The sequence below is a fragment of the Osmerus mordax genome (genome assembly GCF_038355195.1).
Source record: "Osmerus mordax isolate fOsmMor3 chromosome 28 unlocalized genomic scaffold, fOsmMor3.pri SUPER_28_unloc_6, whole genome shotgun sequence".
Taxonomy (NCBI): domain Eukaryota; kingdom Metazoa; phylum Chordata; class Actinopteri; order Osmeriformes; family Osmeridae; genus Osmerus; species Osmerus mordax.
Genome location: NW_027120409.1, coordinates 35,804 through 52,500, shown reverse-complemented (window position 1 = coordinate 52,500; position 16,697 = coordinate 35,804). Strand labels below are relative to the sequence as shown.

The 16,697-nt window shown below is 54.8% G+C and overlaps 1 protein-coding gene across 1 annotated transcript in view; it reads right to left on the bottom strand.

Moving 5' to 3' along the window:
• LOC136938991 (nipped-B-like protein A) overlaps window positions 1-16,697 on the bottom strand; it is a 23,652-nt gene extending 6,955 nt beyond the window's left edge. The window contains 34 exon segments of the mRNA XM_067231856.1: window positions 389-442; window positions 559-657; window positions 938-1,072; window positions 1,257-1,403; window positions 1,550-1,648; window positions 1,982-2,084; window positions 2,389-2,609; window positions 2,711-2,797; window positions 2,921-3,064; window positions 3,346-3,478; window positions 3,580-3,662; window positions 3,749-3,881; window positions 3,968-4,068; window positions 4,222-4,302; window positions 4,422-4,573; window positions 4,679-4,910; window positions 5,061-5,147; window positions 5,224-5,327; window positions 5,760-5,849; window positions 6,294-6,365; window positions 6,492-6,650; window positions 6,758-6,937; window positions 7,557-8,510; window positions 9,482-9,679; window positions 9,736-10,035; window positions 10,311-10,401; window positions 10,766-10,896; window positions 10,968-11,116; window positions 11,314-11,428; window positions 11,626-11,726; window positions 12,111-12,276; window positions 12,603-12,753; window positions 13,360-13,424; window positions 16,351-16,697. Of these exon segments, the coding sequence (XP_067087957.1) occupies window positions 389-442; window positions 559-657; window positions 938-1,072; window positions 1,257-1,403; window positions 1,550-1,648; window positions 1,982-2,084; window positions 2,389-2,609; window positions 2,711-2,797; window positions 2,921-3,064; window positions 3,346-3,478; window positions 3,580-3,662; window positions 3,749-3,881; window positions 3,968-4,068; window positions 4,222-4,302; window positions 4,422-4,573; window positions 4,679-4,910; window positions 5,061-5,147; window positions 5,224-5,327; window positions 5,760-5,849; window positions 6,294-6,365; window positions 6,492-6,650; window positions 6,758-6,937; window positions 7,557-8,510; window positions 9,482-9,679; window positions 9,736-10,035; window positions 10,311-10,401; window positions 10,766-10,896; window positions 10,968-11,116; window positions 11,314-11,428; window positions 11,626-11,726; window positions 12,111-12,276; window positions 12,603-12,666 (4,965 nt within the window). The 5' untranslated portion in view covers window positions 12,667-12,753; window positions 13,360-13,424; window positions 16,351-16,697.

The following is a 16,697-nucleotide window of genomic DNA, read 5'->3' as shown; positions in this document are numbered from 1 at the left end:
GGAGGGAAGATGGAGGGAGGGAGGGAAGATGGAGGGAGGGAGGGAGAGAGGGAGGGAAGATGGAGGGAGGGAAGATGGAGGGAGGGAAGATGGAGGGAGGGAAGATGGAGGGAGGGAGGGAGAGAGGGAGGGAAGATGGAGGGAGGGAGGGAAGATGGAGGGAGGGAGGGAGAGAGGGAGGGAGGATGGAGGGGGCGGAGGGAGGGAGGGAAGATGGAGGGAGAAAATGGAGAGAGAGATGGAGGGAAAGGGAAAGAGTGAGAGAGTCAGTAAGTGAGGCAAAGAAAGACAGAAAGGCAGGTTCAGAACAGATTTTCCTCCCAGACACATGGAGGAACATGAGCTGGTGTATTGTCCATGAGGGGGCGCTGTGGACCCAAACACTCACGTTCTGCAGCAGCTGTTCAAACCAGTCGTAGCCTGTGTCTTTGCAGGCTGCCACCTGGAGAGAAACAGCAGGGAGAGCTGTGACTACTGTGCTCCTCCTCTAGGTGGCAGTGTGGGAGCACCCAAAGTCTTGACAGGTGTGTGTGTGTGTGTGTGTGTGCAGGGCCTCACCACATCGGTGATGTTGAGGATCTTGCGGGTCATGCTGTCCTTGTCGTGAGCCGGCGTGGGCGTGAACCACAGCTTCTGGAATGTCTCATTCACCAGTTTCTGATCAACGCACAGAGACGAGGTGTGAGGGTGTGTGTGTGTGAGAGAGAGAGAGAGAGAGAGAGAGAGAGAGAGAGAGAGAGAGAGAGAGAGAGAGAGAGAGAGAGAGAGAGAGAGAGAGAGAGAGAGAGAGAGAGAGAGAGAGAGAGAGAGAGAGAGAGAGAGAGAGAGAGAGAGAGAGTGTGTGTGAGAGATAGTGTGTGTGAGAGTGTGTGTGAGAGTGTGTGTGAGAGTGTGTGTGTGTGTGAGAGAGTGTAGAGTGTGAGAGTGTGTGTGTCACCTTGATGCCCTCCTCGTCGTTGACTCTGCGTATCATCCTCACACACATCTCTGTCACCTTGCTGAAGGTGGGCTGCTCCAGACAGATGTCCCGCAGAATCTTGATCACACGCTTCCTCACACTGATGCCCGTGTCCTGACACACACACACACACACATTAGTGCCACACCCACACCCTGGATGCCCCACACAGTGAACAAGCAGCTGCTGTAATGACCATGTTCCTCCACTAGATGACACTGTCACACAAGCCAACCAGGTGAGGAGGGGGGCGTGTGAGTTCAACTGTGTTATTAAGGGTGTGTGTGTGTGTGTGTACCAGGATCCTCTCTATGAGCATGTCGTAGTACTGCTCCGTCAGCTGGGGTCGGCTGAGGACGAATCTTCCCAGCAGCTCCACGGCCGCCTCCCTGACACTGGTGGAGTTATCCATGAGCCGCCCGTGTACCCCGCGCTGCATGTCCGACTGGACCACAGAGAGAGAGAGAGGGTTAACACACACACACACACAGACCTGTCTCACGCTTGCAAACAAATACAAACAACTGCTCTCACTCACACACACACACAGTTTTGCTATAAAACACACACACACGCTCCCCCTCCTCGTACCCGGGCCAGGATGCTGGGGTCCACTGCCACCACCTCAGACAGACACTTCATGGCTTTAGTCCTGACAGCAATGGCACTCTCCCCCAGGACTCGCAGGATCTGAACACACACACACACACACACACACACACACACACACACACACACACACACACACACACACACACACACACACACACACACACACACACACACACACACACACACACACACACACACACACACACACACACACACACACACACACACACACACACACACACACACACACACACACAGGAGGAGGAACAGACCGTTACTCCTGACTGTACAGCCAAGTAGAAATCTAATCTTCCTCTATGTCAGGAAACAGCAATACACTGAGACTGGTTCTGATGTTGCAGTTGTGGAGGGGAAGAGAGTGGGGAGGTAGGGTGAGGGGTGAGGGGTCACCTGGGTCAGGTAGATGTCGAAGCTCTGGGAGAAGGGTCTCATGGAGGCCAGGTAGCGGACTATCAGGCAGGCGTCCTGGTAGTCCACCGTGTCTGACGACATCCTGGAGGAGAGCAACACCTTCACATCTCACACCACCACAGGACTACAAGTCTGACAGGACTACAAGTCCCACACCACCACAGGACTACAAGTCTGACAGGACTACAAGTCCCACACCACCACAGGACTACAAGTCTGACTGGACTACAAGTCTGACAGGACTACAAGTCCCACACCACCACAGGACTACAAGTCTGACAGGACTACAAGTCTGACAGGACTACAAGTCCCACACCAACACAGGACTACAAGTCCCACAGGACTACAAGACACTCTGTGTGTGTGACACATGCGCGAGTGCGTACCTGAGCGTGGCGAAGTGTGCGGGGCTGGTCTTAATGATGTTGCGCAGGAACTTCTTGCGTCTCTCTGCGCGCTGCATGATCTCCCCGGCCGTCTCCAGGTCGCGGGCGTGATGCGGCCCATCAGAAGAGTCGTCGTCACGCTGGTTCTGGCTGCGCAGGGCCTTCTCTGACTCAGTGCCCGTGTCCCGGAACCACTGGGCGATGTAGAACTTCCTGGCAAACTGGGGGAGGAGATGGGGGTGAGGATCTGGAGGGTGGGGGTGTGTGGGGGTGTATACGTGTGTGTGTGTGTGGGGGGGGGGGGTATATGTGTGTGTCTCACCACCAGAGAGGGGTCTGTTTCTGCGTTCTCCTCCATGTAGTCCAGCAAAGCCTTCTGAAGCTGCTGCGTTTCATCACTGCCTGCGGTCTGGGGGAGACAGTATGAACAGGACAGTACATCATTATCCCTCCACACACCTATGGCAGACTGGAAGGTAGGGTTCTCTCTCTCTCTCACACACACACACCTCTCCTCCCCTAACCCTCGTACCTCCTTCAGGATGCGGTTGATGGAGCGCTGGTCCATGGTGCTGGTGACAGCATCCTTGCGGAGCCTGGCCGCCACGGTGCCCAGGTAGTCCAGCGAGGCCACCCTCAGAGCCATCTCTGTCTGCTTGTTACTGAACTGGTGCACCTGGGGGGGGGGAGGGGTTTAGATCCTGAACACAGCTGTATATCCACCACCATGTGAGCAGACAGGTGAGCAGACAGGTGAGCAGACAGGTGAGCAGACAGGTGAGCAGACAGGTGAGCAGCCATGTGAGCAGACAGGTGAGCAGACAGGTGAGCAGACATGTGAGCAGACATGTGAGCAGACAGGTGGGCAGACAGGTGGGCAGACAGGTGAGCAGACAGGTGAGCAGACAGGTGAGCAGACAGGTGAGCAGACAGGTGAGCAGACAGGTGAGCACTCACCAGCAGTCTTCCCAGAAGGCTTAGCAGCAGCTCGGAGGCGGGCCACTCAGGCTTGTTGACAGTGGACAGCAGGTCCTGGACAAAGTTCTCAAACAGCGGACGGTAGTCCTCCTCCCCCTGCTTACTGCCACACCTGGGGGAGAAGGGGGGAGACAGCTGTGAGCTCACTGGAGGAGGGACGGAGAGGGAGGGAGGGTGGAGATCTGAGGGGGGAGAGGGAAGGGGGAGTCTTACTTCTTGAGGAAGACTGAGAGGAAGTTCTGGGCGGTCCTCATGGCTGTCTCATAGGAGTTAGTGATGAGCAGGTCCTGGTCCATCTGGAACACACACGACACGGGTGTTAGTGTGTGTCTGGTGTGTGTGTGTGTAGCGTGTGTGTGTGTAGCGTGTGTGTGCGCCCCACCTTGCTGTCGTACTCGTCCTCCAGGCTGTCTCTGTCGCAGGGCAGGTGCACCACACACTGGATGAGCTGCAGCACCAGGGCCGTCACCATCTGGATGAACAGGGGCTCCCCGTCCTGGTCACTGCTGTTCAGCCTGGGGGGGGGGGAGCGTGTGACGGAGAGTGTCAGAGAGCGTGTGTGTGGATGTGGAGCGTGTGTGTACAGTGTGTGTGTGTGTACCTGAAGTTGCGGAGGCTGCGCTTGCTGGTGGGCAGTCTGGCCAGAGACGTGAAGATCTCCTCCAGGATCAGCTGACGGTGCTTCTCATACCGAGAGAACACCTGAGAGAGAGACATAGAGAGAGAGAGAGAGACATAGAGAGAGAGACAGAGAGAGAGAGACAGAGAGAGAGAGAGACAGAGAGAGTCATTATAAAAGGGAGAGGAGTGGATGAGTGGATGGAGGGATGAAGGATGAGGGCTGGAGACACTCACGGCAGTGACCAGCTTGATGGCGCACAGCTGCAGCTCACTGACGTTCTCCACGAAGAACGGAGTGATGCCCATCGAGGAAACCTGGAGAAGAGGAGAGGAGGGGCCGTCAGAGGAGAGGAGAGACCGTCAGAGGAGAAACCGTCAGAGGGCTGGACGTGCGTGTGGTCATGTGTAAAACAGCAGCCTTGTGTGTGTCTCACCTGCAGGATGGTGGTGTCGGTCAGTAACTGGATGTCCAGCAGCTCTGCGATGTTGGTGACCACATCACACACCTTGTTGTACAGCATGATGATGACGCGCTGCTTGTGGGTGGAGCACTTAGCACGCTTCGCCTTCGAGCTCATCAAGCCCCCTGATTGGATGAGAGGAGGACTGTCATACCCATTATGTTTTTTGATGTGTGTGTGTGCGCGTGTTGTGGACAGGGTCATACTGGGGGTAGAGCGTGTGTGTGTACCTCCATGGGGGTCCACCCTGTAGACAGGGTCGTACTGGGGGTAGAGCGTGTTCTGCAGGTGGTACTTGGCGTACTGCAGCACCCTCTCGATCACGTCCTCCATGTACACGGCCTTGGGCATGTGCAGAGACGTCATGATGTTGAGCGCCGTCAGACAGGCGTCGGCCGAGCGAGTCACGCGCTCCATGATGAGGTCACGCCACAAACGCTCCTCATCCTCACCATCGTTGTCCTGGGAGACGGAGGGGAAGAGGGAGAGAGATGGGGAGGGAGGAGTTTAGGACCTCAAGCCATCACTTTGTTTTGGCATGCTATTTCTGCTGAAGAACCTGTGTGTGTGTGTGTGTGTGTGTGTGTGTGTGTGTGTGTGTGTGTAACTTACAGGGTTCATGAGCGTGGAGAGCCTGGATCCATCCTGGATGTTCTTCTCCAGGATGTTGAGAACCTTCACCAGCTTCTCTGAGGGGATCTGAGGAGAACAGGAACACTAGAACTCATTTCACTCGTGTGTGAGTGTGTGTGTGTGTGGTGTGTGTGTGTCGTACCCGGCTGGTGATGCCCATGGCCTTGATCTTGGCAGACTCGCTGGCCAGCTCTGTCAGCTGGTGTTTCCCTAGCAACAGCTCCTGAGGAATCTCATCGTCATCCTCTGTAGAGAACAGGAACAGGAAATGACATTGAGAGCCTGGTGAACATAGACATATGTTCATGTAAACACTGGGGGGGGGGGGGGGGGGGGGGGAGGAGAGGGATAGAGGAATGGTCGGAACACAATCGCTAATCCAGATTAAGCCTGCTCCTCACTGAGATCCATCCAGCATAATGGGAGAACAGGGATTAGGCTAATCTGGGTGTGGGTAGACAGACATAATCTCTGCATGTCAGGTGAAAAAGGAGAATTAAACCATTATCGGTCACGATGACTCAACAGCCTCTGATAGAGACAGACTGGGTTTCAATCTCTGGTTATGTTGGAGTAAAGCATTTTAACAAGCTCACTTATCTCTCAGCATGGTTAGGGTTCCTTACACACTCACACATACACCTCAATCTAGTCTCCTAATCTGAGGGGGCTGCGTACCCATGACACTGAAGTCCACGTCCTCCAGGTTCTCCAGGATGCTGTCGATGCTGTTGGAGAACCGCTTGAAGGTAGATGAGTCCATCAGCTCTGCACAGGAAAACAAACAAAGAAACTAAGTCAGCTGACGGAAGATGTGAAAGAGTAACTTCACCCTGTAGGTGGAGGATTCAGGGTGTGGCAGGGGGTACAGGGTGTGGCAGGGGATACAGGATGTGGCAGGGGATACAGGATGTGGCATGGGGTACAGGGTGTGGCAGGGGGTACAGGGTGTGGCAGGGGGTACAGGGTGTGGCAGGTGGTACAGGGTGAGGCAGGGGGGTACAGGGTGAGGCAGGGGGTACAGGGTGTGGCAGGTGGTACAGGGTGAGGCAGGGGGTACAGGGTGAGGCAGGGGGTACAGGGTGTGGCAGGGGGTACAGGGTGTGGCAGGTGGTACAGGGTGAGGCAGGGGGTACAGGGTGTGGCAGGGGGTACAGGGTGTGGCAGGTGGTACAGGGTGAGGCAGGGGGTACAGGGTGAGGCAGGCCTCACCCTCGTGGGTGAGTTTGGGCTCGTAGGCTTTCCTCTTCTTCTGCTTCTCTTTCTGCTTCTGCTTCCTGGCCACTGTGGAGGACAGGAAGTACACGTCACATCTCGGCCAATCAGAGGGGAGCGTCGTGCGTAGGTGGCGTCTGTGAAGGTGTATTGTAATAACGGTGTGTGTGTGTGTGACGTTGTGTGTGGTCGTACGCTCGCTCATGCTGGGGGGCGGAGACTCCTCGCCGCTGGACTCCCGGTACCGACTGGCCGAGCCGCGGCGGCCATCTTGGAAGCTACCGCTCCGCCGGCGCTCCCCCTCCTCCTGCTCCCAGCCCCGGTCCTTTTCCCGCCGCGCTCGCTTCCTCATCACTGGGGGGGGGGAGGAGAACAGTCAGGTCAGTCACACCACGTCCACAGCTGCTGTGAGGATGGCGGCGTGGTGTGGGTGTGGCGCCCGGCGCGTCCTGGTCACTCACGTTCTCCGTTGGCCTCGCTGTCCTCGTCCTCAGAGCTGACCTCTGCGTAGCGCGGCCGCTCCTTCACGCTGCTTCTCTTCCTCTTGTTCATCTTCACACGCTCGCACAGGGGCATGGTCGACTGGATCTCTGCCAGCAACTCTGGAGGAAGATCCTTCAACACTGACTGGTCCAGACCTCCTGCAGGGGGGGAGATGGGGAGAGGTGTTAGAGGGAGAGACAGAGGGAGACAGTGAGAGAGAGACAGAGAGAGAGAGACAGAGAGAGAGAGACTGAGAGAGAGAGACTGAGAGAGAGAAAGTGAGAGACAGACAGTGAGAGAGAGAGAGACAGAGAGAGAGACAGAGAGAGAGACAGACAGTGAGAGAGAGAGAGACAGAGAGAGAGACAGAGAGAGAGAGACTGAGAGAGAGAGACAGAGAGAGAGAGACAGAGAGAGAGACAGACAGTGAGAGAGAGAGAGACAGAGAGAGAGACAGAGAGAGAGAGAGACTGAGAGAGAGAGACAGAGAGAGAGAGACTGAGAGAGAGACAGAGAGAGAGACAGAGAGAGAGAGAGACAGAGAGAGAGACAGAGAGAGAGAGAGACTGAGAGAGAGAGACAGAGAGAGAGACAGACAGTGAGAGAGAGAGAGACAGAGAGAGAGAGAGAGACAGAGAGAGAGAGAGAGAGACTGAGAGAGAGAGACAGAGAGAGAGAGACTGAGAGAGAGACAGAGAGAGAGACAGAGACAGAGAGAGACAGAGAGAGAGACAGAGAGAGAGACAGAGAGAGAACTGGAGAGCAGAGCATCCTCACCTTTCCCAGTCCTCCCTGATAAGCGGTTCTTCCCTCCAGACTTGCTGTGTGTGATGAACCTCTGCAGCTCGTCTATGGACAGCTTCTGCAGCACCACCACGGGCTTGGCCCCCTTAGCCAGGTCCTTCACCAGCCCCAGTCTCTCCAGCTTCACCCTAGGCTGCCCCCAGGCCTCCTCCGGGCCCCCAGGGGCCCCCTCCTGGTCCCTCTTCACCTTGGGGATCTGGAAGTTCTTCAGCGCCCCGGTCGACCCCCCCAGCAGGTGAGCGGGGAACTCTGGAGGTCTGGCGTCCAGCTGCTTGGAGCTACCGGACGGTCGGTAACCGGGACGATCCCGGTCCGACGCCACGGCTCCGCCGCTGCGAGGCCGCCCGCCCCCCTCTAGCCCCCCTCCCCGCCCATCTTGCCTCACCCGGGGGCTGTCGCCGCGGTGACGCTCCTCCGGCGAGCGCCGGTCCCTCCTTTCCCGGTCTCCCCGGCCGGACGACTTCCCCGCCTCAGGACGGCGGGCGTCTGGCTTCCCGTCGTGCCGATGCCTCGCGGGCTCCCTGCGGCTGTCCTGACGGTCCATCCTGTTCTTGATGACCTCCGGCCGTCCGTCCGGCTTCAGCCGGAGCACGCCGGCCGTGTCGGAACCCTCGGCGGCAGGGCCCTCCGCGGGCTCTTCTGGCCAGCGCTGGGCCTCCAGGGCGGGGATGGGGGCCACCATGCAGGGGTCCAGCTGCCCGTCGGCGCGGCCAGCCTGCTGGAGGTCGATGCTGACCATCAGGGCGGGGCGGCTGGCTCCGTTCCCCGCTGCGCTGCCTTCCTGGGGGGTCAGCTTGCCCGCGTTGCCCCCCGCCCCTCCTCCACTGCCTGGGGCTCCCGTGGGCCCACCTGGACCCCCCGCCCCCGGGCCCCCCGCACCCGGCTCCAGGGGGAAGGAGTCCTGCTTTCTCTTTTTCAGGGGTTTGTCTGGAGAGAGAGAGACAGAGACAGAGAGACAGAGAGAGAAAGAGAGAGAGAGGAGAAGAAGAGAAAGAGGGAGAGAGACACAAACCCCGCCCATCAAAACGGAACGTCCAGAAAATCGACTAAATCAAGAATCTGACACTTCAGCTAGCAGGACGACCACAACAACAGAAGAAGCGAGAGAAGAAGCGAGAGAAGAAGCGAGAGAAGAAGAGAGAGAAGAAGCGAGAGAAGAAGCGAGAGAAGAAGCGAGAGAAGAAGCGAGAGAAGAAGAGAGAGAAGGAGAGAAGAAGCGAGAGAAGAGAGAGAAGAAGAGAGAAGAGAGAGAAGAAGCGAGTCACTCTGAGCAGACCAGACATGCAGCAAAGCAAAGGGCAGCCGTGGAACGAGAGATGGACGGAGGGAGGGAGCGATGGAGATGTAGAGAAAGAGAGAGACAGAGAGATCTGGATAGGGCCCTGGGCCTGAAAACAGAAGTAGCATCTCAATTCTGTCAAATGAAAAAAGTGCCCAAACTAGCATGCTGCATGTAAAACAATCAGCCAGAAAGCTATTTCCCACCACAAAATTGGTAGTCTTCCTTTCAGGAAACCATGTTTGTTAGTTTTTGAGGTCAAGCTGACATGTTAAAGCAGCTGTGTGGAGGGGGAGCAGGAGACCAGCTGTGTGCCTCTCCAAACCACAGGCTGCTCATTCAGCTCCTCATCAAGGCACCGTGCGGGGAGGAAGATTCAAACCTGTCAAATGCTCTAACCACTCAGCTGTACCCCGTCCCCTAAACCAGCTCCAAGAGACCTCCTCCTCCCTGAGACACTGCACCTGCTCTGTGATGACCGTGGGGGGTCTGGGGGGGGCGATGGCGTTTGAGGGTGGGCCTTCCCTGATTGGTCGTAGTGTAAACATGTGTGGGGGGGGGCGGGGTCAGGAGGATGGGGGGAGGGAGAGGGGTGTGTGTCCTAAAACAGCATACACACCTTTATCCTGCACCTCTCTGGAGCAGCGCTCCCTCTCATTGGCTGCCTCGCGCTCTATCCTCTCAATCTCAGCCAGCGCGTCCAACTCCGCCTCGTCATACGGCGAGGAGGAGGAGAGGAGAGCGCCCCCTGGCCACTCGGAGGAGCCGGCCTGCTGCAGCTTAGCCCCCAGGGTGTGCTGCAGCCCCGGGGGGTACCCCTGCAGCCCTGGGGCGTACCCTGCACCTGAGGGGGGTACCCCTGCTCCTGAGGGGGGTACCCCTGCTCCAGGTCTGAGCCTGGGTCCACACCAGACAGCGCCTCACCCGCTGGGTCCGACTCGGACGACTTGACCCTGGACAGCCTGAGGGTCAGCTTGGTGACGTCCTTGGAGGGCGAGGTGACGATGTCGTACATGTCCTTGTCGTCCTTCAGCGCCCCCCCGCCCCCGGAGGAGGACCCCCCGCTGGGCTTCTTCTTCTGCTGTTTCTTGTCGCCGGGCGTGTCTCCAGCGCCCTCCCGTGGCGAGGAGTAGGGCGGAGGGGACTGGAGGATGAGAGGGGGGCGGGAGCCAGCTAGCGACAGAGCGAGGGAGGAGAGAGAGATGAACATTACTCTGCTCTGAAAAGTCAAAACTTCAGGTTACTTTTAAGACTTTTAATTCATTTTAAGCAAAAAAATTGTCTACGTGTCACAAAGTAAATACTGTTTCGTACCGAGACAGTCAGAGGGATTTCAGCGTCAAACGTTTAAAAGTGTAACTAAACTCTCCCAAATCCGACAGGTGAGATTAGGATGTATCTGGTGGTTGTAGGCTGTCTAGAGGGCATGAGTTAGCCCCTCCCCCTACCTTTGGGCGTTCCTTCACTTCCTGTTGGAGAGCAGCCAGACTGGGGTGACCTCAGAGGAAATGATGCGTTCCTCAGGGAGGGGTCACTCTCCTGGGGTGAAGGGGGAGAGAGTCGGGGGGGGGGGTCAAGATTAGTGGATTAGTAAACACAGCATCCCTCTTAGCTAAAAGCACCTTTGAAGATGACGATGATAATAACGCGTGTGAGTGAGAGTGTTGCCTACGTGTGTGTGTGTGTGTGAGCGTGTGGGTCTACGTGTGTGTGTGTCTACGTGTGTGTGTGTGTGAGTGTGTGTGTGTGTGGTCTACGTGTGTGTGTGTGCGTGAGCGTGTGGTCTACGTGTGTGTGAGTGTGTGTGTGGTCTACGTGTGTGTGTGTGTGAGCGTGTGGGTCTACGTGTGTGTGTGTGTGTGGTCTACGTGTGTGTGTGTGTGTGTGTGAGAGTGTGTTCTACCTCAGTGTTGAGTCTCTGCACGATGCTCATGTAGTCGTCGCTGGTGTGGTGGTTAGAGGACAGCTGGCTGGAGCTCTTGCCCTCATGGACGTTCCTCATCCCCCCTGGAACCATGGGGCTGGCCACAGACACTGAGCAGAGAGGAGAGTTATACACACACACACACACACACACAGACACCACACACACACAGCCATCTCACCTTGCTGGATCTGTTGGTGCTGAGTGTAGCTGGGGGGGAACTGCAGGTACCCTGTGGGGCTCTGGGGGGTGTAGGGGCTGGGCACAGGGCTGGTCTGCTGGCCCATGAACCCACCCCCACCAGACCCTGACGGGGGAGGACCGAACCTGCTGGAGGAGGGGGAGGAGGAGGGAGGAGGGGGTCAGGATGCGGCGAATAGAGACCCTGTCAGAACTGGAACCTTCCTTTAGGCACTCGTCAATTTGATGTAGAAAAGGTGGAGAGTTCTCTCTCTCTATCTCTCTTTTGGATTGTTTATGATTAGTTGTGTGACGCGTTGGGGGATATTAAAGTACTAAGTGCTTACCTGGAGGGGTTGGGAGACATGGAGGCCTGTTGGAAGGCGCCTGATTGGGCAGGGCTGCCATGCATGGAATTCTGCGTGACTTTATACTGTTGTCCCATTGGCTGCTGCAGGATCCCTGCTGATAGCACCAGGAGAAAACAAGAAGAAAGAGTCAGGCGTTTTTTCATGGCTGAGCATTAGGTTTGATCAATTCAGCAGTTTAAACAGTTCATAACCTAGATCTGAAAGGTCAGAGAGGAGAGACCGAGAGAGAGAGACCGAGAGAGAGAGTAGAGACAGAGAGACAGAGAGACAGAGAGAGAGAGTAGAGACCTGTCTCTCTGAAGATCCCAGGGTTCCTGGCCAGCATGGTCTGCAGCAGGACTGGCCCCTCCCCCTCCGGCTCATCACTGCCCAGGTTATCCTTCAGCTCTCTGAGAGACACACACACACACACACAGAGACACACACACACACAGAGACACACACACACACACACACACACAGAGACACACACACACACACAGAGACACAGACACACACACCAAGGCCAGGGGTTAGTCAGCCACACAGTCTAAGAGAACTTAGCTAATATTGTCACTGACATTGGACGCTGTGCTATAGTTAGCCGGTTGCCGTGGGAACGAACAGCACCAGCACCAGCCTGCCTGCAGGCCTCATGGAAGATGCTACCATGTGGAACACATCTGGCTACCAGGAAACACAAGCTCAAACACGAGACTACATAATCACACAACAATGATATTGTTGTAACACTGCTGACAGACTGTTTTGACTGGCTGGCTGGCTGTACTCACATGTGCTCGGTGGAGACCTGGGTGAGGCTGTGAGCCAGCTGGGTGACCAGGTTGTCATCCCTGCAGGCCAGCAGGCAGGTCACCTCCTCGGCCACACGACCGTTATAGAGCAGGCTCTTAGTGGTGGTGGCCGGCAGGGGGGAGGGCAGAGGCAGCTGGTTCAATACTGGGTGGAGAGAGAGAGAGAGAGAGAGTCAGAGAGAGAGAGAGAGAGAGAGAGAGAGAGAGAGAGAGAGAGAGAGAGAGAGAGAGAGAGAGAGAGAGAGAGAGAGTCAGAGAGAGAGAGAGAGAGAGAGTCAGAGAGAGTGATGTTTATTATCAGTACCACAGTCTCAGATTCAGCACGTTTTTTAGAACAATTTAAACACACACAGAAAGTGGTGCTACTTACAAATCAACCATCCATCAACTATCAAGGGTGACACAAAACCTTGAGGCAAGAATAAGTGCTAAAGTGTGTGTGTGAGAGCATGCGCGTGTGTGTGTACTCACGGTCGGTGAGGCTAGCGATCCCAGCGAGAGTGGTGATGGGAACATGAGGCATATCCCCGTTCATGCTGAAGGTGTGTGCGGCCCGGTGTGTCGATGCACAGGTAGGTCAGGTCCTCGCGCTCACCACACCCCTCCTCACATCTCCTGCCACCTTGGCGCCACAACACACACCTGAGTTAGCCTGGCTCACAACACACACCTGAGTTAGCCTGGCTCACAACACACACCTGAGTTAGCCTGGCTCACAACACACACCTGAGTTAGCCTGGCCCACAACACACACCTGAGTTAGCCTGGCCCACAACACACACCTGAGTTAGCCTGGCTCACAACACACACCTGAGTTAGCCTGGCTCACAACACACACCTGAGTTAGCCTGGCTCACAACACACACCTGAGTTAGCCTGGCTCACAACACACGCCTGAGTTAGCCTGGCTCACAACACACACCTGAGTTAGCCTGGCTCACAACACACACCTGACTTAGCCTGGCTCACAACACACACCTGAGTTAGCCTGGCTCACAACACACACCTGAGTTAGCCTGGCTCACAACACACACCGGAGTTAGCCTGGCTCACAACACACACCTGAGTTAGCATGGCTCACAACACACATCTGAGTTAGCCTGGCTCTGTCCCTGGTTCTGATTGGCCGTAAGCACCCGTACGCACTCAAAAGTTGGAAGCTTTTTTTCAGCTTTTGAGTCAATAGCAATACTATAGCCTGCACTCAGAAGAGCTACAGCTATCTTACCTTGATGGTGAGATCTACTGGGTCCGGGGTTCGACCACTGACATGACAGGGAAAACGCCTTGAATCTGTGTGGGCACAGGCAAGAACAACAACAGGGGCATTAATAACCATCCAGAGGTATGGCCACTAGAAGAGTCTACGAGTCTGAACGGAACACACCTGCCCAGCAGACAGAACAATAGCAGCAAGATTGGAGAACCGTAAGTATATAAAACATGATCCCCATTTCTTGACTCTCAAACTCAAAAAACTAAACAAGTGTTCGAAAATCATCAGCATCATAATTTCAGGACTCTGTGGCCGAAGATCAAGAGGTCACAGGTTCAAATCTGCAAGGCTGGGGGACTAGGGACCAGGGACCTGCGAGGCTGGGGGACTAGGGACCTGCAAGGCTGGTCTCTCCTGGTGCAGAGGCCAGTGGCCAGCCTGACAGGAAGGAGACTGACAGGAGGGAGACTGACAGGAAGGAGACTGACAGGAGGGAGACTGACAGGAAGGAGACTGACAGGAAGGAGACTGACAGGAGGGAGACTGACAGGAAGGAGACTGACAGGAGGGAGACTGACAGGAAGGAGACTGACAGGAAGGAGACTGACAGGAGGGAGACTGACAGGAGGGAGACTGACAGGAAGGAGACTGACAGGAAGGAGACTGACAGGAGGGAGACTGACAGGAAGGAGACTGACAGGAAGGAGACTGACAGGAGGGAGACTGACAGGAAGGAGACTGACAGGAGGGAGACTGACAGGAGGGAGACTGACAGGAAGGAGACTGACAGGAAGGAGACTGACAGGAAGGAGACTGACAGGAAGGAGACTGACAGGAGGGAGACTGACAGGAAGGAGACTGACAGGAGGGAGACTGACAGGAAGGAGACTGACAGGAAGGAGACTGACAGGAAGGAGACTGACAGGAAGGAGACTGACAGGAAGGAGACTGACAGGAGGGAGACTGACAGGAGGGAGACTGACAGGAAGGACACTGACAGGAAGGAGACTGACAGGAGGGAGACTGACAGGAGGGAGACTGACAGGAAGGAGACTGACAGGAAGGACACTGACAGGAGGGAGACTGACAGGAGGGAGACTGACAGGAAGGACACTGACAGGAAGGAGACTGACAGGAGGGACACTGACAGGAAGGAGACTGACAGGAAGGACACTGACAGGAGGGAGACTGACAGGAAGGAGACTGACAGGAGGGAGACTGACAGGAAGGACACTGACAGGAAGGACACTGACAGGAAGGAGACTGACAGGAAGGAGACTGACAGGAGGGAGACTGACAGGAAGGAGACTGACAGGAGGGAGACTGACAGGAGGGAGACTGACAGGAGGGAGACTGACAGGAGGGAGACTGACAGGAGGGAGACTGACAGGAAGGAGACTGACAGGAAGGAGACTGACAGGAAGGACACTGACAGGAGGGAGACTGACAGGAAGGAGACTGACAGGAGGGAGACTGACAGGAAGGAGACTGACAGGAAGGAGACTGACAGGAAGGAGACTGACAGGAGGGAGACTGACAGGAAGGAGACTGACAGGAAGGAGACTGACAGGAGGGAGACTGACAGGAGGGAGACTGACAGGAAGGAGACTGACAGGAGGGAGACTGACAGGAGGGAGAATGACAGGCGGGCCAGCCCAAAGTAGCAGATGCAAGATGATGGAGGCGGAGGGAGGTGGGGAGGGGGGGCGGGGAAGGGGACCCGACGGCAGCATTGCTGGCTATCTATCAATGACCACAGGAACTGGGTGTTGTGGATATCTGGCAGCGCTGGTGGAGGATGGGGTGTCTGCCAACCTCGCTTATCATCATAACATTACAGTGCTTGTTATGGATAGGACAGTATTTGGGTGAAAACTTAGCAAAACAACATTCCGTTGATTACTTTAAACATTCGTGCATAACCTTCTTGAAATGCTAGTTAGATCGCGTAATGAATACAGTATTGGAATCGATGCAAACAATGCCACCACAAAAAAAAAAAAAAAAAAAAAAAAAAAAACGATTAACACGGCTTATCAACATTTATTTGGTCAATCCAAGTTAGGTGATATTAGTCTGCGAACTAGTCTAGGCGTCCGTTTCCTAGACGATACATTTTAACATGCTAGTTGCTCATTCAATCATCAAATTGGAGAGCGTGGCTGTATGTTATTGTTGTAAATCGTTTAGGCTAAGTCAACCATTGAATGTTGAGTTCACTATTTACGTCGTTAGAGAGTTAGACTATGTAAATAACTAGCCCCAGATAACAGCTAACCAACGTTAACTTCACATCAGATCACCTTGAAAACAACTAGTTAGCCAGTCAAGTTTACAGTTAGTGAAATCACGGTTTAACCAGATATGTAGGTGTAGCTTGCTAGCTAGTTATTTGAACTCTTTTAGTAAGATAGTCAGCTAGCTATAGCTAGCGTTAACTGTCTATTTACTGATGGCAGGATTTGAGTGACAGATAACGAGATAGCAAGCGATCGTTACCTAACAATGGTCCATTTCTCAGATTTTCTATAAACTAGAGCTAGCTCAGTGCTAACTAGCTATTAGCTAGGTAGTCAGAGCAACCGAGATAGACAAAATGTTTTTCTGGATGCCAATCCAATCGACACCAGTCTCACCAAAATAAACGCTAAACCGACTATCCCACTTGCTAGCTAGCTGATGAAATACGTAAAAGAAACATAGCTACACTGTTCGCACGGCTTCACATTCGGTTAACTTTTCTTTTATCAATACTATAAGACGATGGAAAGTGAAAAGATAAAACACAGTTAGTGAGTTGGCGGCCCCATTCGGCCCAGTAACAATCCCCGAGCTCGACCAGTGAAAACAGCCGAGGCCGTCACTTGCTGACTAGCGGAGACAGCAAGCCGCTTGGTGTAACTAGCTACGGCTAGCATTCACAGCCACAAGCAACGCAACATTTATTATTAACGTGTTTAATACCATGCATATTTATAGCCTTCAACATCTGGTTGAATTTACCTTCGGATATTACGTTCAAAGGGAGGGGAATGTTGAAGGTAGGTTATGGGTCCGTCTCTCTCTCGCTCTCTCTCTCTCTAGCTCCCCCTTTCTTCTCTCGTAGCTCCTCCAGCGGAGCCTGCCTGCCAGCTAGCTGCCAGCTAGCTAGCTAGCTATCAACAATAATCCGGGTTGGACAGATTCTTTCTTCTTCCGTCATACGCGGGTGAATGTTTCAACCGTTGTATAGAAGGAAACATCCGTTCGTTGGTGTTTTGGCCGGTCTAAACCAACATGGACTAGGACTGTAGCCAATTTCGCTTATAAATGAAAAAATATGACGATCGTTGCGATGATCAAGAGTCTCT